This window comes from Galdieria sulphuraria (genome assembly GCF_000341285.1).
Source record: "Galdieria sulphuraria unplaced genomic scaffold scaf_53, whole genome shotgun sequence".
In the NCBI taxonomy this organism is placed as follows: domain Eukaryota; phylum Rhodophyta; class Bangiophyceae; order Galdieriales; family Galdieriaceae; genus Galdieria; species Galdieria sulphuraria.
The window spans coordinates 68,380-90,400 of record NW_005178422.1 but is presented as its reverse complement, the minus strand read 5'-3'; the positions used below and the strand labels follow the sequence as shown (position 1 = coordinate 90,400).

Genomic DNA, 22,021 nt, shown 5'->3' with positions numbered 1-22,021 from the left:
CCCACCACCAATTGATTATTCTTCCTCTCTACTCTTGCTTCAACCGGATTTTTTGGGTTTCTTGGCTGCGTTGAGTTTTTGTTGTTGGGAGCTGCATACATTTTTCTTCATATATTGTTAAATCTTTAAACGAAATGACAGTAAACTCTTTATCTTGTTGCTTTTGTTCCAGTTTTGGATCTCCTAGTTGGATATCACAAGGGAAGAAGACTCAGTTGCAGATATCAAGTAGCCGGAAAAGGAACGAACTTTTCAATGGGACGTGGATTCCTAGCCGATCCCCCAATTGGTTAAGGGAGAAACAATATGGAAACTTTCACTACGCTTCCAATTGTACCGCAGTTTTTCGTAATCAACCGGAACCTGAACCGCCTAGTCGCCCAGACAGAACGGAACCCTCAAGGAAACCTCCTGCTCCTATTCCAACCGTATATATGGGAGACACACAGATGGACATTTATTCAAGATTGGCAAAAGACAGAATACTTTTGTTAGGTAGAGCTGTGGATGATGAGGTTTGATGGCTCTCTGTTTTTAGTATGCAAGTATGGGTATTGAACTTTCTTAGGTTGCCAACGCTTTGGTGGCTCAAATGCTATTTTTGGCAAACGAAGATCCGTCCAAAGATATCACGTTATACATCAATAGCCCAGGAGGTTCCGTTTCAGCAGGTTTAGCAGTTTATGACACTATGCAGTTTATTCCTTGCGATGTGTCTACTGTTTGTTTTGGAACGGCTGCTTCAATGGCAGCGTTCTTATTAGGAGCAGGTACAAAAGGAAAGCGTAAATCACTTCCCAACGCTCGTATTATGATACATCAGCCTTTAGGAGGTGCTCAGGGACAAGCTGCGGATATCGAAATACAAGCGAGAGAAATACTCTTCATCAAGTCCCTATTGAATACTTACATGGCAGACTACACCGGGAAGCCTTTGGAGAAAATCGAACAAGATACAGATAGGGACTTTTTCATGACACCTGAAGAAGCTTTGGAATATGGTATGATCGACGAAGTAATACAAACCAAAAAAGTATTGGCCAAACCTCAGAAACCAGCGTTATTGTGATAGAGAATAAAAGTGACGATGAAAAAGAGGAGCCAAGTCGCAACTAGAATAGGATGCCTCTTTTCAAACAGCGTTTGTTTCGTGTGTACAAACACTGTGTAGTTCAAGTTGACATCTTACGTGAGATTCACAATAAAGGGTTATCAGATATTTCCAAGTTCTTCAATGACATAAGAGCAGAAAACAAAGTCCAAAAGAGATGGAATAGTACTATTTACAACAAAAAAGCTGATAGCTTCAACTTGTCCTTTTTCTACTTCGCCACTTGGAATACGTATGACTCCCACGAGAAGAAGAAGCTCCTTCACTATAAGAAGAACAAGCTTTTGCACGAAGACGTTCATTCTTAATATAACCAGAGGCCCCAAAAGGTCGATTTCCACACTGTCTCTGCATACTCTTTGATGTCTTTGACCACAACATGGCCTCTTCTTCCCACAACTCGTGATCAATGGCCTCTTCTAGTTGGTCCAATTCACAACTGAACCAGTCATCTTCACCATTCCACCTCTCACGAGAGTCCTCTTCCAATAAAGCACGCAAAACAACAGAAGACTGGATATTCCCCTCTTCTTCTGTCAAAAAAGGGACAAGTATACTTGAAAACTCATCGAATAAAACTTGCAAAGACTTCTTCTCCCAACCCATGTTGGAAACAGAGGCATTCTTTTGTTTCTTCCCGACAAACAAAAAGTCAAAGCTCGCTTTACAAAGGGGACAGGAGGCTCTTATACTGGCCCACCTAAGGATACAAGTTATACAGAATATGTGGTCACAAAAAGGAGCTTTTGCAATGTCAAGTTCTTCGTAAAAGTCTTGATAACAAACAGGACAGGTATATTCTTCTCCCATGTCTCTCAAGAAGCCCGCTCCAAGACCCAGATTCCACGAATCCTGTTGTCTTTCTTCTTGTGAGAAATAACTATAATTCATAAGAGGAGAAAGCAAAAGGGTTGTGCTTTGGTATGCAAATAATTGTTCATTTCTGATCCAAATAAAAACTTATAATCTACACTTATGAAAGAATCGACATTGTATAGAAAATCATTTTGTTCATATTGTTTTTCTTAGATTTCATGGGGAAAAGAATGGCATTGTTATTTCAGGCGCCAAAAGACTTGGAAGACTTTCTTTCCAGAGAATGTCAAGAAGAGTCAAATTGGAAGCTTTCCTTCAAGTTTAATCCTTCAAGTGAACAGTGGAATGCCATTTTGGAGAAAGTTTTCGGGTATTTGTCCAAGGATGGAACCTTAGAGTTGGAGCTCAGTGGAATAGAGAACACCTCGCCTGTAAAGACAGAGCTCAAGCTTTGTGGTTTTAAAGACATCGAAGAAGATTACTCACAGGAAGCTAAAAAGGTATTGGTCTCAAGGAAACCAAACTATGACGTTGGTGTTTCAATACAAGTTGTAACTAAGAGCAATGGAGAACTTGAAGAAGTGAAGCATGGTGCAACACAGAAGGAAACTGTCCAGCTGTGGAAGAAGCTTTCTGCAGCACAAGTTGATGAGCAGGATTTGGTTGACGAAAACTCGCTCGTGGAGATGGACGAAACACTGGAGGGTGTGGGACAAAAGTCGGCTTGTGCAGTAGGAAGAAAGCCCTGTGCAAATTGTACTTGTGGAAAAGCGGAAAAGTTGGAAAACTCCGTTAAAATTGCTACTTATAGTTTGACAGAGACTGCTCCAAGCTCGGCTTGTGGTAACGTAAGTGTTGCGTTTTGATATTTGTGTCCAGCTAAATGAGAGTACTTAGTGTTATCGTGGCGATGCTTTTCGATGTGCTGGATGTCCTTATCTTGGCCTACCTCCGTTCAAACCAGGGGAAAAGGTCGCCTTGTCTTCCCAACTGCAGGCAGATATCTAGAGGAGTTCAGTGACTTTTCATGCTCTTATATAGCTTGTAGAATTTACTCAATAATAGATTAGTAGCGGCAATATTTTGAAATAGGAATGACAAAACTGTCGAGTTAGTTTCAATTGAAAATTTTCCTTCTCTGTCGAACTTTGTCGAACACAACGAAAACACTTGTCAGCTATCGAATCATTATGTCAATCCAAGACACCACTTCCACTATTACTGGAAATACAACATACCATTATATGCCTCACTTTCATTCTTAGAAAACTCCATTTCTTTGCGTCCCTTGGCAGAATGCTATAAACACAGGGGCAACTTACTTATCACGGACATGTTTTCAAAATTACGAAAATGAACGAAATGCTCTTCTTCCCCTTTTTTAACGTTCCTGCAACTCGTTAATATATTCAAGTGCACAACTCAAACGAAAACAAACAGGTACAGAAGGTCGCAATCGACAAATTCTTCCACAAGAACGACAAATTCCACCACCTTCACGATCTATCCAAAGTTAGACATAACAAAATCAAGTTTCGCAAACTTATATTACCCTCCTGTTCAAAAAGAGAGATGTTTCTAGTTTCATGAATACCCTTCTTTGGGGCCTTTGGTGTCGCAAGCTTTTCTCTCCAAGTTGCTGACATTGGAGGTGTCTTAGGTGAGATAGGTTCCGTTTCATAACCTCGATAGTCACTGTAGTATTTGGGAAGCGGAAAATCCGAGTCGTCCGGTTTCAACTCAGAAGATGAATGTGCAGTTTGAACGTCACTATCGCTTAGTACAACTCGTTCCGTTGGCAAACTATCGTTGGAGAGACACTCTAATTCCGCTGGATACTTCTTTGAACGCTTCCTTTTGGGACTCTTTCTGACAGCTCGAAAACCAAAAAGTGGTAACGTAGTTCTTTCACCAGTATTTGACATAACAAAGAGGGGAAGAAGTCGCAACTTCTCCCAAATCCAATTGAAGCCAAAAGCCAAAATAGCTTTGAATTTGCAACGGCTTTTTTCTCCTCTCACGGCTCTCGGCAATAGATTCCCATTGGCGGGCTATAAATTGTTGCCACGTCAAGCTATCGCCCGCCTCCAGATTTGCATGGCCCAAAAAAAAGTAAAGGATATAGCTAACTTTACGTATAGCCGAGACAAAAAATTTCCTTATAAATATGCGTCCTTGTGTTTAAGCACATTACGGTAGAACACTCCACTTTGAAACTTAAACTGCAGAAAGGAAATGTGCATTCTCCAAAGATATCACGACAAACATATTGAAATAGCATATTTGACTGAAAAGTCCTTTAGTAGCGAAGAAAAATGGCGCCCATCGCAATTCCTTCATACTTTGGTAATGTCGGTGGTGAATGTTCTATATTATAACTGCGATTATGAAGAATGACACTATGATTGGAATGTATTAGCTGCTACAACTCTATTATGTTTTATTAATTGTCAACCTGCTTATACATAGTCCATCGTTGAAGTCGGAATGGTGGAAGCCACCACTCAAACTCTGGGTACAGTTGCCTTTCACCAGACCATCTTTTAAATAGCTCAAGTCAGCATAATAGAACAAAATTCTCATGAGACTTACTTCACTAGTCGCTCTTGTGAGCGATATAGATCTATCAGTTCCCAAAACAGGAACTCTTCCATCGCCAAGTCACCATCTTGTCGAGCACGAATGATATCGTATACCAGAGATAACAAATTATCTAACCAGTTCATGGTTCACAGTGATGTTTTCATAATGTCTGCAAATATCAACTCACCTGTAAATGGCATGTAATAATATGGAATTTCAATCTTCTCGTTTTCGAACATGCGACGAACCATGCCGCCAATAGAGAAGAAAATATATACTACCAAGGCAAGTATACCTCCAGCTGCAAACTTGCCCAAGACACCGCCTGAGGAACCCGAGCGCACAAACACAACATACCCCGTGATAAGAAAAGAGGCTCCTGAGCCACTAGTTTGACTTTCATCTTTCAATGAAATGCCATTGGAACATTTGAAACAATCCACTCCTGATGCATTACAAGATGCAACTTGCCAATATGTTTGTGTTTCATTCCACACAAAAGATGTACCATTGCTCAAAACTCCTTCACGAGTGACATTTTCAAATACGACCTTAATGCAGGCATTCTCGTTTCCATTTCCTAAAACAGAAAGACCTGAGGAAGACGTAGTCGAATCTACTGCAAGATATCTTGGCAAAAAGGATGGAACGTGAATGCCATAAGTATTCTTTGAATGGAGCGAATCGGATAAACTGGTTCTTTCGGTAACATTTAAAACAGAACTTGAAACGTATTGATAGGTGTATCCACCACCACTCTCTATGGACAGAGCTGCTAGAAGTTGAATCTGACCAGATAGCAGTTGACTTTCCAATGTTGTAATACGATGCACGGGAGGCTGCCAAATTTGATTGGAATCCACTCCGAATTCTAGCCAGTACGTTTTTCCTTGATTTGTATCTGCCAGCAAGCTCACGTCTAAATTCGAAGCAAAACTTCTTTCGGCACTAGTCGCAATTGACGGAGAAACAATTACACTTTGGTAAAGTTCCAATTGGGATCCAGAAGACAACGAAACTGAGAGACGACCATTTTCTATTGGCTGATAGGCTTCGAAGGGATTAATCTATATAATCTGTTAGCATATAGACATCAAAATTTGTAAAGAATGGTACATACCGCACTAAACACAATAAATGGTATCCAAAGCAAAAATGAAAGCAGTAAAACAAGCATAGCTCCCAACCAGAATTTTACCGACGCAATTCTCTTCTTTCCCAACCATCTCTTTTGCCATGCACGATTATTATTCATTGCTTTGTTTCTGTAGAGAGAAATCCAAATGTCGGAATATTTCATCCAATCAAAACTAGTCGAAAATTCCGGTCAATAAAGGAGTTTTTTATATCCACTGAAAATTACTCACCATTCCATGCTGGTTGGAATCATAGTCCAGTCAAGGATAGTTCTAAGCTCGTATAAAAAAGGTGTCATATAATAAAGATTAAAGAAAAACATTCCCCATGCAGAGAATCTTCTTAAAAGAAATTGGCCATGTGTATAGGGAGGAAAGCCTTCTCGAACCTATAAAACCATTAAAAGACTTTCAAAAACTGAAGATTCATTCCATTATTGTGGCATTCCTTACCTGAAGCCCTCCAAGCACAAAAGAGATGAGCTTCAACACATAAAATACGATCAGAGTGGCTCTTTGATCGAAGTCTCCAATCACAAATATGACTAAATGAAACACAATTACGTTGGCGTAGTACAAAATTAACTTTCCCAACATAAGTCTTCGAAGATAGAATATACGTTCCATTATTAAGCCTGCAAACAATGCCAATAATGTAAGAATCTGCTTAAGGGACATGAGATTCGTCGACCACCAGGCTAATAGTGTCAGATATTAGTATTCCATGAATCACTTGACACAATTTCCTTACCTGTCTCAGTTACAGCCACTCGAGCATCAGCAGGAGCAAACATGAGTCTTCCATAAGGGTAAGTTGTCACAAAGCTAACAACGAGATGAATTACTTACGGGAATAAGAATAGCATATACAGTAGGCAAATGAAATCAACTGTAAATGACAACAAGTAATAGTCCGCACCGGGTTTTACGCCATCAGTACATAAAATACGTTGAAAATATTGAAATATAAATGAAGGCATTAACTTTCGAAGTTTCTCGGCAGCTTTGTTCTTCGGCTGTTGCATTTCTGCAATCTTTCCCTCCGTTTCAAATTTGATCGAGTCTTTGAGGTCGAATTGACTATAGGAGAAAGTTGAATGAGAATGACTCGAAGAGCTTGATTCTTGTTGTCTATCTTCTGGTACAATCTCTTCTACACTTTCTTTCTGCAATATTTCATTTTCCTTTGCAGTTTCGGTAGATACAACTTCAGTAAATTCGATCCAAACTTCAGAACGCATATAAAATCCATCTGAATCTTGAATAGTAAAAAGAAATGGGCTTGGCAATTTTCTTTCTCTTTTTGACTTTCCATTTTCATTTGTTTTTCTTTCCTGGTACTCTATCTTACGACGTGGTGCTAGTGTGCCAAAACAAATCTTGGCAACTTTCAAAGAAGCTCGAGCGTTGGCAGAAATGTTTTGGGCTAAAATATAAGGACCGTTCCCAACAGAGGACGTCGCAGTTGCTGTGTAGTTACTGGATATCACGTCATTTCCATTCTGCTGTGAAACATCTTGCTGTAGAAAAATCCCTTCGCGTAGAGCAGCATTTACGACATTGTCACTCATAAATATAGCTTCGTCCTTGGGTTGTTCTGCTTGTTCCGATGCCTTGAAAGGATGCAGAACTTTAGAAAACAGGCCAGTATGACGAGAACCATTTTTGGCAACTTCTGTCTTCGAATCTCCCTCAACACAACTGGAATCATTGTTTGTTATCTCTTCTATTGATACGTCAACATCCCATAAGCCTTGTGACCATAAATAAAGGCGACGTAAAAGTGTAGAAAACAAAATAAGAACGTCAAAAAACACACCAGTGCCTAAGGTACAAATAGTAACAGTATTGATTTTGCTATTGGCTATGTAGAAATAATGTACACCACCACAACTGCTAGCTGCAACGCCAATACTAGGATTCGCCAAGGCTGGCAAGAGCACTACCAATTTGAAAACAATGACAGCTTCAGTGTATGTCAACAGACACATCCAGGCAATTCTTCTGGGGCGAGGCCACTCAACAAATAGGAACAAGAATAAATACATGACATAAACAAAAGTAAGCAAAGTCCGGTTCATCAAAAAGGCAAAAACCATGAAGAAATAAACCACCCAATCGGAGTGAATAAATAAAAAACCAACCAGAAATTTAAGCCAGGATATAAATGGACTTTGTAGCCAAACTGGCGTCGTTTCAGTATCAGTCATAAAGTCTATTCCATCCATATCCCGTTCTTTGCCACCTGCAACCGAGTCATCAAGACTTAACTTCTTCACTACTGAACCGACACCTTGGTCACATTCGTTTGTAGAGTCCAGAGCCGAGAAATCCACATAGCCATAGCCAACAGAAGTATTGTCATTAGCTGCTTCTGTAGAAGCCATTCGAAACAATTTTGGCTTCTCGCGAGGGTTTGTGTCTTGAACTTTCGATGGCGAATATCTTGGATCATCTTCTGGGATTTGGGGTGATCTTTCATGCAAAGCTCTATATACTGGAGACTGTGGTCCACCGACAGAATTTATCTCCACTTGTTGAATTCTCGTCGACAAAGGTACTGAGTCTCTAACAGACATACTTGGACGTGACAATGAGTTTCTCGATAACACTGATCTAGTCGCTGCACCAGAACGCAGCGTTGACGCTGTTTGACTGGCAAACTCTTTAATAGATCTCCATTGACTTACACCTCCTTGTAAGGCGTCAGTGACTTCCCCAGGTGCCGGAGCTTCCGGTGCAGAAAGCTGCATTGCAAATAGCTCGTCATCATTTGACATCTTTTTTTGGGCAGTTTCCGCCTCTTTCAGTTTCATTTCATCCAATTCAAAGGTCTCCTCTCCTAATGGATTCAAAACATTTTCCTCTTCTCTCAACTTTTTCTCTCGATTTGCTCTGATTTCCTTTATCCGATGCAATCTTGTTTTACGCGCTTCTCGGTCTTCATCTAACACTCGAAACAATTCTCTATTTCGAAAATATCGAACAGTATAATCTTGCATTGCAAGTAAAAAACGCTTCATGTGAAGCCTTTGTATTCCAGGCTTTAGAATACTGCTATGTATGCTCTCATTGATACGACACTCTAGCAATAGAAAAGTAAACAAGAAAAGCAGAAGAATGAAAAATTGTGTTCCATGTTTTGTATACGCTTTGTAGCAGCCAAGAATAGATTCCCAACTAGTACTCGGATTACCCAGCGAAAAAGGAAATTGCACCAAAAGTTCTACGAATAATACAAACTGAAAAAGAAAAATTAGTTAATACAAATGATTGTCAAAGAAATCAGTAAACTCACCAATGTATAAAACAACAGAGCTCTCCAAAAAAAGTATGGCGGCAACACGAACCATTTAAACTTCCAAATAACGATAAAAATGAATAGTATAAAGATATATGTCATTACATTAGGCAGACTAGTTGCTGCAGCAAATGTGTACGTAAGAACAAAGTAACCAAATCCAATTGAGCCAAAAAATTGGAAAAATCGAACTGCTTGAACGTTTCCAGAAGAGAAAGGAAACACTGCCGTAGTTGGCTCGTCATTCTGTTCTTCGACAGCAAATTTCTTCTTTAGCTTTTCCTCTCTTTCCACGTCAAGTACCAAAGCACACAAAATCAAGCCTCCGAAAGTCAAAGCAAGGCTCCAGTCATATCCACGAAAACCAACATCGACAAAAAACCATCTTTGCCAAGTTACGCTAAGGTCTAACCATGGCCAATGCACAATATAACTTTCTGGAGGCCACAACCCTAAGCTAACAGCATATTGAATGATCAAAAGTACACTAAGAACCCAGGCTGGAAACCAGAAAAAGCGACGTGTAGTCCAGCGATTACTGGGGACTAGAAGCAATGCAACAAGTAAAGTGTAAATAAGAGAGACAATGGTTCTCACAATCACGGCTGACATCATCAAATAGACAAAGGTAACGTCAATACAGCTGCGTAACCAAACACGATGCAAGGAAAAAAATAACTGAGACGCCTTGGTCATAAACTTGACAGTGCTAGAGGATCTATCTTCAACATCTGTCTGATCCTGAACGGGCTCCATCATAGAATTCGTCCCATAAAAAGTTGAGTCTCCAATGTGATTCTTCCTCACATCATCCGATGCTTCTCGATCTGCATTTTCTTCAATATGTTTTAGTGTCCTACGCTGTGCAAGCCGATGTAAAACGGAGAAAACCAGAATAAGAATGTTTCCAGCCATTCTTTTCGAACCAATTGGTACCGAACGAGGACCTGAAGCCAACCCTAACCAATAGGCGGCATTCCACCTCGAATGTCCTTCAAACACCCAAACAATGTAGAACAGTTGGACACATATAACAGCAAAACTATAAAGCGCGAGCAAAGTGGCTGTCCAGACGGAAGACACATGCTTGCTAAATACTATACCGCTTAAAATTTGATGTCTTCCAACAGAAAAGGTGGATGAAGTTCTATCCCTTGCCTCCACGTTCTCAGATGCTCTATCTATCGCACTATTCAACGACATCTTGAGTTCCAGTACGTAATTGTACTTGGCCTCGCTCTCAAATAAAAGAATGATAACGCAGAGAAATATATAAACATAGGATAATGCAGATACGCCACTCAACCAAATAGAAGATATAAGGACCATTATAACCAAAACGAGCCTACTACTCCAAATGAACAATGTTGATATAAAGGAAGTTAAAACAGACAGAACTCTCAGGACAAATCCGTGTTTACGCGATGAGTCACTCATCAATCTTTTTCTCAAGGAGACGCTTTGAACGGAGTCATGCTTTCCAAATAATCTTGCTTGCAACACACATGCAATAAAGACGATGACATCCCCGATTTGAAAGCCAATACCAGCATCAATACCAGCTCTTATTACGGCATGAGCAGTGTCTGGACTAAGACTCAGATAAATGGAACGGAAACGCACAATGTAACGCAAGGCGACAATAGCTGCCGAAAATAGAACAATAACAAACCAGACTCGTCTTACAACTTGTCGAGGTTCGACGCGAACGGAAATTACCATCTCGATAACAAGTAAAATAAATGCCATCAGCAGATAGGCAAAGGCAAGATAGTTTCCTGGAAAAAGCAACGCATCTGCTATCAGAAGAATGTAGCAAATATACAGCCATGAAAAACGGAAAAACTCATTGATAACGGAGAGTGCATATGGAAGCTTTGAATCTCCAAAAGTCTGATGGTAAGAATTCTCTCCGGAAATGACTGTTATGCCATTCGAGGATTCAAGAGAGTGAGTTCGACAGAACTTTTTTAGATATCGCATTCTCACACTTAACACCTGCAAACTACCGATACAAAGGAACACCACATATGCAAACAAGGCAGATAATTCACTGCCATTAATACCTCCTGATATATGACAGTGTGCTCCTCCACTCATAAAGCGACAAATACATCCATTCATGACCAAGACAACTATTTGGTAGAACAAAGCAAGATTCCAAGAAATCAAACGAAGCCATTTCTGATGTTTGCATGTGAGTTGCTACTGAGTATGAATGGCTCTTGTTTCTTACCTGGAACCTCGATACCGGTAATAAGTATAATAATCCTGCAATTCCAAGAATGATAAGAAAGACACTATCAACAGCATTTACAATAACACCAGCTGAAGCAAATAATGAAATCATGGCACAAGCTTCTAAAGGAACAGCAAACCATACTAAAAAGACCAAAATGGAATCTGCATCTTGACTATCTCTCCAATCTATGAAACGACCCTCTTTGAGTCCAACTTGATCAAGCAAAACGTCTTCTACAAAAAATTTCGTCCATTTTGAAAAACGCAACGGGAAAGCAGATGATACTACTTCTGAACTCTCACTTCTAGCATGCCGTCTTAATTCGCTGTTCAAAAACGCTCTTCGACGCCCAACTTGGTGATATAAACGCACTGCCAAAACCACAAGAACAACTGAAAACATTTCGATTGCCATTACCCATATAGTAGTATCTGCACGTTTTAGTCCGGCTTCTAGGGCCTGTTTCTGAGAATCTATGCTTATGTCTGCAGTGGGAACAGCATTGTAGAGATTGGTAGCCACAACGATACACATCATATACATTAAGACCAGCCACTTTGTTCTAATACACATAGCATTAGAAACACACAAATATATTTTCAGAAACAACAACTAACCTGTTGATTAAGTTAGGAAACAAAAAATAGAAACCGGCAACTACAAGAAGAACCGTCGAAAGTGCACCAGGAAAGACTAGCGCCCAAATAACAATGCTAAGATTCGATAAGAATGGGACAACTTGATATGCAATTGAAAGCGCATTGCTCTCACTGAAAAAAAGGCGATCCCAGAAACGCTCCGTTGGGTCCTGTTCTTCCGCAGTACCTCTTACAACATCGTGTGGATCCGATGTAGTTCGCTCCGAAATCGAATTGTCATTTGAAACCGTGCTCATGATTATCAAATTTCCTTCAATAAATAAGCCACCAGTACAAAAGCAACAGATTGCAAGAACAAAGGTCAGATCGTACGGCCACTGTGGTGCATTACTATGTCCTAATGGAACGATACCGATAACTCGACACACATTGGACAATAATGCACCAGAAAGCCAAGGCCACTGAAATATATACAGAACAGTCACGTAGACAAGTAAAAACAAGTCAATCACAAGAGTTACTCGTATCTTCAACAAAGTCAAATCCATATGCTAACAAAGCTCATGAGAGTTTAACAATGAAAAAAGTCACCACCAACCTTCAAAGACAATGCAGACAATATTTTGCCTATGAGTTTATCGGGAAATGACGGGGGAACCTGTGCTAGTAAACGTCGTTCATAATAATTTGCTCCCTTCAACCTCTCATCTTCAATAAGCCTGTTCTTCCATCTGGCAAATGTTATAGGGCCTAGAGCCCACGCTAGTAGGACAAGGTCTACAAATAGCATTATAATGCAAGTAACCACGCTTGCAAACGTTATTGAGACTAATAAAAGAAAAGAGTAAAAAACAAAAACGGTTACACTAGAATAGAATCTTCTGGATACATAGTCTCCTAAGTTATCAGAGCTTCTTTCAGCCAATGAGGAGCTTACAGGCAAGGAAATATTACGTGGACTGCGTTGTTCTGATGACAAGGTCGAATGAACAATCGTCATACTTTTCCATAGGAACCAGTTGACACCAAGTGAAGCAACAGCAAAAACGAATACGAAAATGTCTGGTAAAAGACCTCTCAGGCCTGTGCCAATACTTTTTTGAAAGTCAGCAATCCCTATGGATTCTAAGGACCGTAAGGCTGTTGTCGTGGGAACGTATTTCCCGGTTCCCAACAAAGCTGCCATTACTACTTCGAAAATGAAACAACCAAACGAATATACACTAAGCATTCCAAGTAAAACTATTGAACTCTTTTGAGCCACATAGTACTGGAAATAGCTCTTCGTTACGTGTAAGAAACTAAACAAGAACAACAGAAAATAAGGAAGAGAAAGAACACTAAAACGTAAAAGACTGGCAGTCAGAAGCACTCCACAGCCTATCCAACGTGTCAAAGTTTTGCATAGCAACTCAATTTTTCGACTTTTCGACATCTCTTCAAGTACACTGCGGTTCAACTCAGACGACCACCCACTATTTGTACTCTCGGAAAGAGACTCTCTACCCTGCATGTCAGTCTTATCCATTTCTTTTTCACTAGTTTTGACTTCGTTACTGCCAACGCCCTTGTTCTTCAAGGGAACTTCTGCGAGTTCTGACCTCTGCCTGGTCTCTCGAGGTGAGTCACCAGCTCCAACATCCATTTGGTCAAAGAAGAATTGCCGAGGAACAACCCTTGACGAAATTTCAGCATTTCTTTTCTACACCAGAGGAATGATTGTGGAAAAGAAGAGGCAAGTCAGTAGGAACAAGTTCAAACTTTATTTCAAACGATTGATAACGAAGAAATTGTCACTTCTTGTGTCTTGATATTCGAACATGAAAAATTTAAAGTGAAAGGAAGAAAAGAAAAAAGCAGCTCTCCTTTGAGCGCCAAATTAAAAAATGTTTGTAATTCTCCACGAGATGCTCTTCTTAGTGAAAAAATAGTGTTCCTCTTCCGTAGAAATCAAACAAATACGAAACCACCGTTCTTCAGACACAGTCGTGTGGCCACATAAAAAAACTTTATATAAAATGCTTCGGGCTGAATAAGAAAACAATTCCAAATATCATGATACTCGTTGACATAATATTTCAAGCATCATTCTCCATCTGAAGTAATTCATATTCTCAGCAGAAAATGTTAGTTTCCAATTCGAGGACACATAATGAGCAAATTTACAGCAAAAAACTCCACAGTCATCTACATTGGACTGACGGGGAACATCAGGTTGCTCGAAAGAATATTTGTCAGTTTCTAATTTTAAACCAAGTTTGGTACGATATTCATCATACAGCCATTGTCGAAGTGCTTGCAACCTTTTCATATGAGAACCCCGAATAGAGTCTAAACATATAAAACGCTTCCCTTCTATGTCAATCACAGCCAAGATCCAATGACAATTCTTTATATTTATGGGTATGATGACCTTATCGTATTCAAACACGTTGACATGGTGGGTCCACTTTCGAACAGCATTATAATCATAGTGACCCCCCGATAACAGTTTAATGAAGAAGAAGCTTGAAAGAAACAGACATTTCGAGTATCCGTTATCACAAATACTCTTTTCATTTCGTTCTTGGAGGAGTGACATGTAAAAGTTAATCACTTCATCATTTAACCAATTCCCTGGAAGAAGGAGACGCAAATCATTTCTCGTTATTTTCATTCCATCTCGAGAAACTAGCAAACGATTCTTCGGTTCCTTCAACATATACTTGCAAAACATCAGAGCCTTGGCAGACAAGGGTGATAAAGGATCCCTTTCGTCGACTGCGTAAGGAAAGTCCAATCCATCCTTTAGGTATCTGTTCAATTCTTCGGGAGATACTGTACCTTCGGAAATATTCACAACCTGACAATCCTCTGATAAAGAAGAAAGCAATTCATCGAGTAATTCCACATCTTCACTTTCGTCGGTAACATTATCTACCAGTTCATCATCATCGCTGCTATCCGATAACTCGATAACTGCGTTGAGTTGTTGCTTCTTCTCATCATGTCTTTCTACAATGCTAAAAGACTTGTGTACAGCAACTTCTGTATCTGTTTTGTTTATACCGACAGACTCTAAACCTTTTCGAACTTGTTCCGCAAAAAAGATTGCACGATTCTTATGAATGGCACTCTTTGAACGTAGTTGAAGCAATCCATCCTCCGATCTCTGAAACGCTTCCTGATGAAATACTGCTTTGTCAAGGAATTTGGTAGTAGAAAGTAAAAGTTTTTGCTCCAACATCGACTCGGAATCATTAGAAGCTATCAGTAGTCCCACTTGCTTCTTTTCCTGTCGTTGCAACTGTTGTATTCTCTGCTTCAGCATATCTATTTCCTTTTGAAGAGACAACTTCTCCTGTTTTCTTATAGCTTCAAGACGATAATTAGACTGACTGGCGCTTTGGCTTTCAGCCTTTGGTCTCGATAGGTTGGCAGCTGTTAGTTCATCCAGAGAGTTCTCCAACGTTTGCGAAGACCCCTCGCTGAAATTTTCGACTCTTAAGTTTCGTATTTTATCTCTATATAATTTCAAATTTCGTTTTCTTCTTACAGTTTCTAGGAAGGAGAGCTTTCGACGTTTGACTTGGGCAAGATTTTGGATATCAAACTCTTTTGGTATGGAAGTGAAATCTTCTTCACAATTATGAGTAAGTCTTCGTTTCGCCGGTTGAACGGATTCTACTGAGGAGGGATACGACCGTTTCAAGCTTTCTCGAAAGTCACTAGAAAGTGTTGACGAGTTTTTGTTCGTCAAAGAAGAAACAAAGTTGTTGACAAAAGGCTTTTTTTGATTATGTAAAGTGTTTTCTGAATGGTTGTTGGTGTTTGCTTCTCCTAGTTTTACAACTTGTTCGAGTCCGAGTGAAATGGTTTGAAATACATTCCAAAATCCCATTTGCATCCACTTCTCGAAGATATGCAAGACTAGTATCAAGACATTGTTATTCTAAAAGTGAATGCTTACAATCTCAGTATTTTGAATAGCAGTTGTTCTTTCTTTACCATTCAACTATTTCTAAAGCTCATGTTTTTTATCTAGTTATTCATAAGGTGCTGAAAGAATCCAATTGGACAGCAGTAACATTCACAAGAATTATGTTTTGTGCCATTCTAAAACGATCGTCCTGGAAGAAGCCTTGGTTACCTTTGTCAACTGGGCTTTTTTTGAGGTCCTCAAAAACTTTGCTTCAGAAAAGAATAACAAAAGAAACTCTCGATGATTTTACAAACGATGAACTTTTTGAATATATCAAAGAGCGTACCTCTCGAGTAAGTGTTTTCGCCTTTGCACTCGTTTCGCTGTTCTCTCACCAGAAGATATTGCAACCAATCTCATAGCCTGGACAATATCCGCTTCATTACGAAAAATTAAGACAGTATTGTTATCGGGTTAGAACCCCTGAAGAGTTTGATCGAGCTTATGAACTTATATTTGATTACCACAAGAAGCTTCTTCCCGTACACGGCAAGGTATCGAGACAACTGATAGAGTCAGAAGTTAGATTTGGAAATCCCAAAAGAGCAGTGAAGGCCATAGAATACTGGAGGTTTTTAGGAATGAAGCCAGGCATCTATGGTTTTAGTGTCCTTCTAACCGCTTTATCGAAACAAGGTGACGTAGAAAGTATGAAAAAAGTAAGTTCGTTTTGTAGAATAGCATCACTTTGCTAACTCTCCTCTCGGTAGCTTTGGTACAGTTCCTTGGATGGCTGCGTAGAATTGAATACTCATATGTTAACTGAATACGTGCGAAGATTTGCCAAAGTGAAAGCCTATGAGATGGTAGAAGAAGTATTAAAGATAGCCAAAGAACGCAATGTTCGCCTTAGGACTCCAGGTTTTCTAGTTTTAGCTAGTACTAAGCTGCAAGATGGTAGACCCGAGGAAGCTTTGCAAGTCCTCGATCGAATGAAGGAGTTTGGTTGTTTGGATAATAGTTCAACAAAGGCAATGCGAAAGGAGATTGAAGACTTAGCAACTCAGAAACTTTCCACAAACTCTAATAAAGAGGAGAAATAGAATCCATTTGAGTATTATCTTGGAATGATACTGTCTAGTTTATCTTTGTAAGTTCTTAGTAGAAGAATTTTTTGCCAACACTTTATGCGATATGGTTTTCATCATACTTAACATTATATGAGAAGGCCATCATCAGTTGTATTGACATTGCTTTATGGCTCAACATTATAAGAAAGAGTCCATTACTTTAGAAAGATTGGAGCTTTTCTGCGGTTGGAAAGACTTTAATACTTATGGACATGTTGCTTTAGGGAGAAGAAATCAAAACCTTTGTGGTAAGTTCTTTTTGGAGTAATTATTACTTGCGCTAACTTGTATTCGAGGACACTTGTGGAAGGAAGAAAGCGTCGATGCAATCAAAGATATACAAGTATATTCTTGTAAAGAACGAATAAGCTTTGAGCAGATGAAACAGTTGTCGTGTTTCAGACCAGCAAATATTGGAGAACAGTTTGGTCCTTCTTGGTCTACTCATTGGTTTCGTGTGGAGTTGGAAATCCCTGAAAGCATGGCGGGAAAAGAAGTCCACTTTTTGTGGGATTGTAACGCAGAAGCTCTCTTATATTCCGAACAAGGCATTTCTATTCAAGGCTTGGTTGGAGGCAAGAGTCTTTGCCGAAGAGCAGATTATAGGATAGCTATTAAAGCAAATGGAAGAGAGCGCTTTACTTTCTTTGTCGAAATGGCTGCTAGTGGGTTATTTGGAGTCGGTCAAGGTGGGGATATAGAACCTCCTGACGAGCATCGATATTTTCTATTAGAAAAAGTATCAGTTGCAGTGTTTGACAGAGATATTTGGAACTTGTTATGTGATTTAACTTTACTTGCAGAAGCTGCACGTTTACTCTATTCTCCTTATAAAGATCAAGCTCTTCGCATTGCGAATGATATAGTCAATACATGCGTTGTAGATGATCCGTCCACTTGGAATGATTGTCGAGAACTGGCAAAGGAGTTTTTTCAACAGAGGAATGGAGATGGACAAGCTCTCATTATTGCCTGTGGTCATTGTCATATTGACACAGCATGGCTATGGCCATATGAGGAAACTATTCGTAAATGTGCAAGAAGTTGGTCTACTCAAATAAGAAATATGGAACAGTATGATGGTTTTCATTTTGTTGCCAGCCAAGCGCAACAGATGGAATGGATAAAGGAAAGATATCCGGAGCTTTGGAAAGAAATCAAAGCTTATGTGAAACGGGGACGTTTCGTTCCAGTAGGAGGCACCTGGGTTGAAATGGATTGCAATCTACCTAGTGGAGAGTCGTTAGTTCGCCAATTTGTATTTGGAGACTCGTTCTTTCAAAACAATTTTGGTATGCATTCATCCATATTTTGGCTTCCCGATACTTTTGGATATTCTTCTCAGTAAGTTTTTGACCTTGTCATAATATGAAGGATGGAGTCAATGTTGTTTTAGGTTGCCTCAAATAATGCGCTTATGCAATATAAAGTATTTTATGACTCAGAAACTTTCTTGGAATTTGGTGGGTTATCTCTTATTTTCCTTTTTGTGGATTTTTGATTCGTTTAGTTTAACCGCTTTCCACATTCCACCTTTGTTTGGGAAGGTTTGGATGGTTCCAGTGTATTGACTCATTTTCCTCCAGCTGATACTTACAATTCGTTGGGTAACTTGACAGATGTTCTTCGTTCGGTTTCAAACAATAAAGATATCGGCTCTTGCAATGCTGCCTTGCTTTTGTTTGGTCATGGTGATGGTGGTGGTGGTCCCAGTCCTGCAATGATTGAATCACTTTCTAGAATGAAAGATGTTGCTGGTATTCCCCAAGTGGAGATGAACAGTCCACAAAAATTCTTCGATATCGCTCAAAACTATTGGCATCGTTATCCTCGTTGGAAAGGAGAATTGTATTTTGAGCTCCATCGAGGAACATATACTTCTCAAGCAAACGTTAAACAAGGCAATAGGAAATGTGAGTTGTTGTTGAAATATACGGAGGGTTTATGTGCGGTAGCTTATTTACTGAAGAAGAAGCCTTATCCTTATGAACATTTGGAAAAACTTTGGAAACTTGTATTGCTCAATCAGTTTCATGACACATTGCCAGGTAGTAGCATTCAACAAGTTTATCAAGATGCTGCTAGACATCATGAAAAAGTATCCAAAGAATTGAAGCATCTAATGGAGGAATCTTTCCAACAGGTTATTGAAAAACATCATTCCAAGGACGTCATCAAATGGAGTTGGATATCGGAAGAAGGTCATCCGTGGTCTTCTTTTCAACTGATATATACTGATATTTTGTTGGATGAGAGTATACCATTTCAAACAACTTTAGATGGAAAACATATGTATTTGTTAAGGAAAGACTTTCCGATGGAGGATTTGAATACATTTTCGTGGGGTTTTGGGATACAAAGTGGTCAACCCGTAGGATGGGATAACGTTCCATGTGTTTCCATTCAAAGGATGGAAGACAAGTTCATCCTTGAGAATGCATATTTACGTTGTCAACTGACCACAGGAGGCCATTTGACAAGTTTTCAAAAGAAAGGAATAGAGAGAGATGCCATCCAATCGGGAGCATATGGAAATCGTTTTGTGACTTATGATGATGTTCCATTATTTTGGGATGCCTGGGATATTGAAGTCTATCATGAAGAGAAATATTGGGAATGGCAACCAGCAAAAAGTTTCAAGGTAAGAAATGAAAAAGGCCACTATGGCAATAATTCTATGCTGTTTCATTAGGTTTTAGAGAAAGGGCCATTGCGAGTGGTTATCCTGTTCGAATATGAATATCATCAAAGCTATTTATGGCAGTATGTTATGTTGGATCTCTTATCTGATGTGTTGGTATTTCGTCATCAATGTGACTGGCATGAAAGTAGAAAGTTGTTAAGAGTAGAGTTTCCAACCAGTGTCTTGCAGAGTATGAACGCTTCTTTTGAAACGCAGTTTGGTTGGGTATCGAGGCCAACTCATCGTAATACTTCTTGGGATATAGCCAAGTTTGAAGTATGTGGGCATCGTTTTGCAGACCTCTCTGACCCTTCTTTTGGAGTTGCTCTACTCAATGATTGCAAATATGGCTATTCAGTAAAGGACAACGTCATAAGAATGTCCCTATTAAGAAGTCCCAAGAGTCCCGATGATCATTGTGATATGGGAAAACATTCCTTTTCTTGGGGGCTCTATGTACATGAGGGTGCATTTCCTCAAGTCACTGTTTGGAGTCGAGCTCAAGCATTGCAACAATGGGAAGCATTAGAATATCCCTTTCATGTATTGACACCTATACAAGAATGGTCATTTTCTAGTTTTTCGCAAACATTTATGAGAATTGTTTCTCCTTATGGAAATGTTTTATGGACTGCGATGAAGAAAGCAGAAAGGGAAGAGAATGCCATTTGTGTTCGTCTTTATGAAGCTTTTGGGTGTCCATGTGATGCGCAATTGATGATTTCTCCACAGCTTCATATTCAAAAGGCAATCGAAACCAATCTTCTTGAACATGATACACAAGTTACGCATACTGGGAACATAGATACAAATGGAGAGTGGATACTCTCGTTTTCCATTCAGTCATTTGAAATTAAAACATTTGTTCTCTTCTCTGAGAAATAAAAAATTCCCTTATTTTATGTCTCTTTGGAATGCAAATCTTCGAGGCTGTACTTGTTCCTCTTTGAAACATCCCACATGATTCATACCATGTTGCCAACCTAATAATTGATACAAGCGTTCGATAATAACATCACATGGACCAATCAGTTCCAAGTCAAACCTTGTCTCAAACATTAGTCATTACGTATGGGAGGTTTTTGGTTACAAGCTCTCACCAATCAGACGGACCTACAGGTTCCAAATTAATCAATACTTGAGGAATCTCTGCTGAAATACAAAACGGTATTTTAGATACTGGTGCAACTTGTAAACTAGTTCCTATCACCAATAGCAAATCAGCCGTTTCTCTATCTGATTCAAAGCAATCAAAAAATTGGTCACTCAATGCTTCACCAAAAAATACAATATCTGGCTTAATAATATTCGGAGTAATCCGGTCTTCATCTTCTCCATCCGTACTGCTGTTATTATCTATACATGACTTGTACTCTGAAGAAGGATTGTTAGATGATTCATGGATATTTGTGTCCCAGTTCACTCGATTTCCGCAAAAAGAACAATAAGGAACTCTTCCTGTTACAATATCAGGTCGAATATCATCCAAAGAATAATGTGCATTACAACGCAAACAATGTGCAGCGGAAAATGAGCCGTGACAATATACAACCCGATCAATTCCTGCAATGCTTTCTAAGCCATCAATATTTTGTGCATAATTACGTAACAACTTTTGATGACATTCGAGGTCTCGAATAAAACGATGAGACAAGGAAGGTTCAGTAGACTCTCCTATAAAGGAGAGAAAGTTTCAGCCCATCCTTATAACGAACATAAAAACACATACTTGGAATGATCTCTTTTGCAAAAGAATAAAACAATTCCGGACTCTCTTTGAATACGTTCAAGTCGAATATCTCTTGAGGATCGAATAACGAAAATGTCTTTTGAATGCGTTCATAAATGCCACCTGCTGAACGAAAATCAGGAATTCCGCAACTAACGCTAATACCTGCACCACTAACAACCAAAATATGGCTAGCCTGTTTAATTATCCTAGCCAAATCTTGAATATTTTTCAAATCTTCGCTTTTAGTTCGGTACGTAAGCAGCGGTTCTTTATATATAGAATTTCTTATCAAAGCTGCAATATCTTCGCTTTGCAACTACAAAATAACACTCATAGAACAAAGTGGACTTGAATATCACAAATATTCAACAAACCTGTTCTAGTTGTTCGAGACTCACCAATATACCTATGTCCATCAACGATTCTCTCAAGTTCTCCAGACTGTTGCTGTGTTCTTCTATAAAAGCTTCAATAGCCATCTCCACACTGCTACTCTCACTTTCACTCTTATCAGTATTTTCATAATCATCAATTTGCTCTCCACTTTGGTCACCTGTGTCTTCTAAAGTATCACTCTTGTCCTCTTCTTGTTCCATTCTTGGAGCCTGGTTGTTCGAAGCCAACGGACAGTTTGATTGAAAGCTTTCCGCTTTATCGCAGTCTAACCAGTTACTATCATAAGCTAACTCCTCTTCCGTTTTATCTTGTTGTAGATTATCTTGTTTGAAACGCTGACACAATCGTTTTGGACTCGACATCATATCACCACAACCAATGATGGGAACAC

At 39.4% G+C, this 22,021-nt stretch overlaps 9 protein-coding genes across 9 annotated transcripts; 4 read left to right on the top strand and 5 right to left on the bottom strand.

The window, feature by feature from the left end:
- Positions 1-1,245, top strand: Gasu_53360 (ATP-dependent Clp protease, protease subunit). The gene is made up of 2 exons (XM_005703579.1): positions 1-515; positions 569-1,245. Exons 1-2 carry the CDS (start codon positions 135-137, stop codon positions 1,067-1,069), a joined length of 882 nt encoding a protein of 293 aa, XP_005703636.1. The 5' UTR covers positions 1-134; the 3' UTR covers positions 1,070-1,245.
- Positions 1,246-1,249: 4 nt separating this feature from the next.
- Gasu_53350 (zinc finger (C3HC4-type RING finger) family protein) lies at positions 1,250-2,020 on the bottom strand. The gene has a single exon (XM_005703578.1). The coding sequence runs from the start codon at positions 2,000-2,002 to the stop codon at positions 1,307-1,309; it is 696 nt and encodes a 231-aa protein (XP_005703635.1). The 5' UTR covers positions 2,003-2,020; the 3' UTR covers positions 1,250-1,306.
- A 70-nt stretch (positions 2,021-2,090) lies between these two features.
- Gasu_53340 (uncharacterized protein) lies at positions 2,091-3,085 on the top strand. Its single transcript, XM_005703577.1, has 2 exons — positions 2,091-2,775; positions 2,825-3,085. Exons 1-2 carry the CDS (start codon positions 2,146-2,148, stop codon positions 2,933-2,935), a joined length of 741 nt encoding a protein of 246 aa, XP_005703634.1. The 5' UTR covers positions 2,091-2,145; the 3' UTR covers positions 2,936-3,085.
- A 4-nt stretch (positions 3,086-3,089) lies between these two features.
- Gasu_53330 (uncharacterized protein) lies at positions 3,090-3,940 on the bottom strand. Its single transcript, XM_005703576.1, has 2 exons — positions 3,480-3,940; positions 3,090-3,430 (listed from the first exon to the last, which is right to left on the bottom strand). The coding sequence occupies exons 1-2, from the start codon at positions 3,850-3,852 to the stop codon at positions 3,309-3,311; spliced, it is 495 nt and encodes a 164-aa protein (XP_005703633.1). The 5' UTR covers positions 3,853-3,940; the 3' UTR covers positions 3,090-3,308.
- Positions 3,941-4,280: 340 nt separating this feature from the next.
- Positions 4,281-13,450, bottom strand: Gasu_53320 (Piezo (component of mechanically activated cation channel)). Its single transcript, XM_005703575.1, has 12 exons — positions 12,387-13,450; positions 11,807-12,339; positions 11,184-11,751; positions 8,945-11,131; positions 6,517-8,888; positions 6,398-6,471; positions 6,100-6,344; positions 5,878-6,035; positions 5,631-5,820; positions 4,698-5,577; positions 4,520-4,640; positions 4,281-4,467 (listed from the first exon to the last, which is right to left on the bottom strand). The coding sequence occupies exons 1-12, from the start codon at positions 13,431-13,433 to the stop codon at positions 4,371-4,373; spliced, it is 8,472 nt and encodes a 2,823-aa protein (XP_005703632.1). The 5' UTR covers positions 13,434-13,450; the 3' UTR covers positions 4,281-4,370.
- Positions 13,451-13,534: 84 nt separating this feature from the next.
- On the bottom strand, positions 13,535-15,680 carry Gasu_53310 (SUMO-specific protease/ cysteine-type peptidase). The gene has a single exon (XM_005703574.1). It carries the CDS (start codon positions 15,672-15,674, stop codon positions 13,842-13,844), a length of 1,833 nt encoding a protein of 610 aa, XP_005703631.1. The 5' UTR covers positions 15,675-15,680; the 3' UTR covers positions 13,535-13,841.
- Positions 15,681-15,830: 150 nt separating this feature from the next.
- Gasu_53300 (uncharacterized protein) lies at positions 15,831-16,865 on the top strand. Its single transcript, XM_005703573.1, has 3 exons — positions 15,831-16,042; positions 16,112-16,408; positions 16,460-16,865. Exons 1-3 carry the CDS (start codon positions 15,869-15,871, stop codon positions 16,790-16,792), a joined length of 804 nt encoding a protein of 267 aa, XP_005703630.1. The 5' UTR covers positions 15,831-15,868; the 3' UTR covers positions 16,793-16,865.
- A 65-nt stretch (positions 16,866-16,930) lies between these two features.
- Gasu_53290 (alpha-mannosidase II) lies at positions 16,931-20,335 on the top strand. Its single transcript, XM_005703572.1, has 6 exons — positions 16,931-17,067; positions 17,116-18,163; positions 18,216-18,282; positions 18,330-19,460; positions 19,512-20,205; positions 20,250-20,335. The coding sequence occupies exons 1-6, from the start codon at positions 16,947-16,949 to the stop codon at positions 20,270-20,272; spliced, it is 3,084 nt and encodes a 1,027-aa protein (XP_005703629.1). The 5' UTR covers positions 16,931-16,946; the 3' UTR covers positions 20,273-20,335.
- A 14-nt stretch (positions 20,336-20,349) lies between these two features.
- Positions 20,350-22,020, bottom strand: Gasu_53280 (NAD-dependent histone deacetylase SIR2). The gene is made up of 4 exons (XM_005703571.1): positions 21,609-22,020; positions 21,232-21,550; positions 20,603-21,176; positions 20,350-20,547 (listed from the first exon to the last, which is right to left on the bottom strand). The coding sequence occupies exons 1-4, from the start codon at positions 21,993-21,995 to the stop codon at positions 20,397-20,399; spliced, it is 1,431 nt and encodes a 476-aa protein (XP_005703628.1). The 5' UTR covers positions 21,996-22,020; the 3' UTR covers positions 20,350-20,396.
- Between the last annotated feature and the right edge of the window lies 1 nt (position 22,021).

Bases quoted from the DNA above. Each gene is read 5' to 3' on its own strand.
- Gasu_53360 (XM_005703579.1), top strand. From the start codon at position 135: ATGACAGTAAACTCTTTATCTTGTTGCTTTTGTTCCAGTTTTGGATCT. The intron at 516-568 runs GTTTGATGGCTC...GAACTTTCTTAG, and splicing joins GTAGAGCTGTGGATGATGAG to GTTGCCAACGCTTTGGTGGC.
- Gasu_53350 (XM_005703578.1), bottom strand. From the start codon at position 2,002: ATGAATTATAGTTATTTCTCACAAGAAGAAAGACAACAGGATTCGTGG.
- Gasu_53340 (XM_005703577.1), top strand. From the start codon at position 2,146: ATGGGGAAAAGAATGGCATTGTTATTTCAGGCGCCAAAAGACTTGGAA. The intron at 2,776-2,824 runs GTAAGTGTTGCG...GAGAGTACTTAG, and splicing joins CAAGCTCGGCTTGTGGTAAC to TGTTATCGTGGCGATGCTTT.
- Gasu_53330 (XM_005703576.1), bottom strand. From the start codon at position 3,852: ATGTCAAATACTGGTGAAAGAACTACGTTACCACTTTTTGGTTTTCGA. The intron at 3,431-3,479 runs GTAATATAAGTT...AACTTTGGATAG, and splicing joins CTCTCTTTTTGAACAGGAGG to ATCGTGAAGGTGGTGGAATT.
- Gasu_53320 (XM_005703575.1), bottom strand. From the start codon at position 13,433: ATGGATGTTGGAGCTGGTGACTCACCTCGAGAGACCAGGCAGAGGTCA. The intron at 11,752-11,806 runs GTTAGTTGTTGT...TATGTGTATTAG, and splicing joins TTTCCTAACTTAATCAACAG to AACAAAGTGGCTGGTCTTAA. The intron at 6,345-6,397 runs GTAAGGAAATTG...TGACACTATTAG, and splicing joins AGTGGCTGTAACTGAGACAG to CCTGGTGGTCGACGAATCTC.
- Gasu_53310 (XM_005703574.1), bottom strand. From the start codon at position 15,674: ATGCAAATGGGATTTTGGAATGTATTTCAAACCATTTCACTCGGACTC.
- Gasu_53300 (XM_005703573.1), top strand. From the start codon at position 15,869: ATGTTTTGTGCCATTCTAAAACGATCGTCCTGGAAGAAGCCTTGGTTA. The intron at 16,043-16,111 runs GTAAGTGTTTTC...CCAATCTCATAG, and splicing joins TCAAAGAGCGTACCTCTCGA to CCTGGACAATATCCGCTTCA. The intron at 16,409-16,459 runs GTAAGTTCGTTT...TCCTCTCGGTAG, and splicing joins ACGTAGAAAGTATGAAAAAA to CTTTGGTACAGTTCCTTGGA.
- Gasu_53290 (XM_005703572.1), top strand. From the start codon at position 16,947: ATGGCTCAACATTATAAGAAAGAGTCCATTACTTTAGAAAGATTGGAG. The intron at 17,068-17,115 runs GTAAGTTCTTTT...CTTGTATTCGAG, and splicing joins AAGAAATCAAAACCTTTGTG to GACACTTGTGGAAGGAAGAA. The intron at 20,206-20,249 runs GTGATGCGCAAT...CATATTCAAAAG, and splicing joins TGAAGCTTTTGGGTGTCCAT to GCAATCGAAACCAATCTTCT.
- Gasu_53280 (XM_005703571.1), bottom strand. From the start codon at position 21,995: ATGATGTCGAGTCCAAAACGATTGTGTCAGCGTTTCAAACAAGATAAT. The intron at 21,551-21,608 runs GTTTGTTGAATA...GTTATTTTGTAG, and splicing joins GTCTCGAACAACTAGAACAG to TTGCAAAGCGAAGATATTGC. The intron at 21,177-21,231 runs GTATGTGTTTTT...TCTCCTTTATAG, and splicing joins TGCAAAAGAGATCATTCCAA to GAGAGTCTACTGAACCTTCC.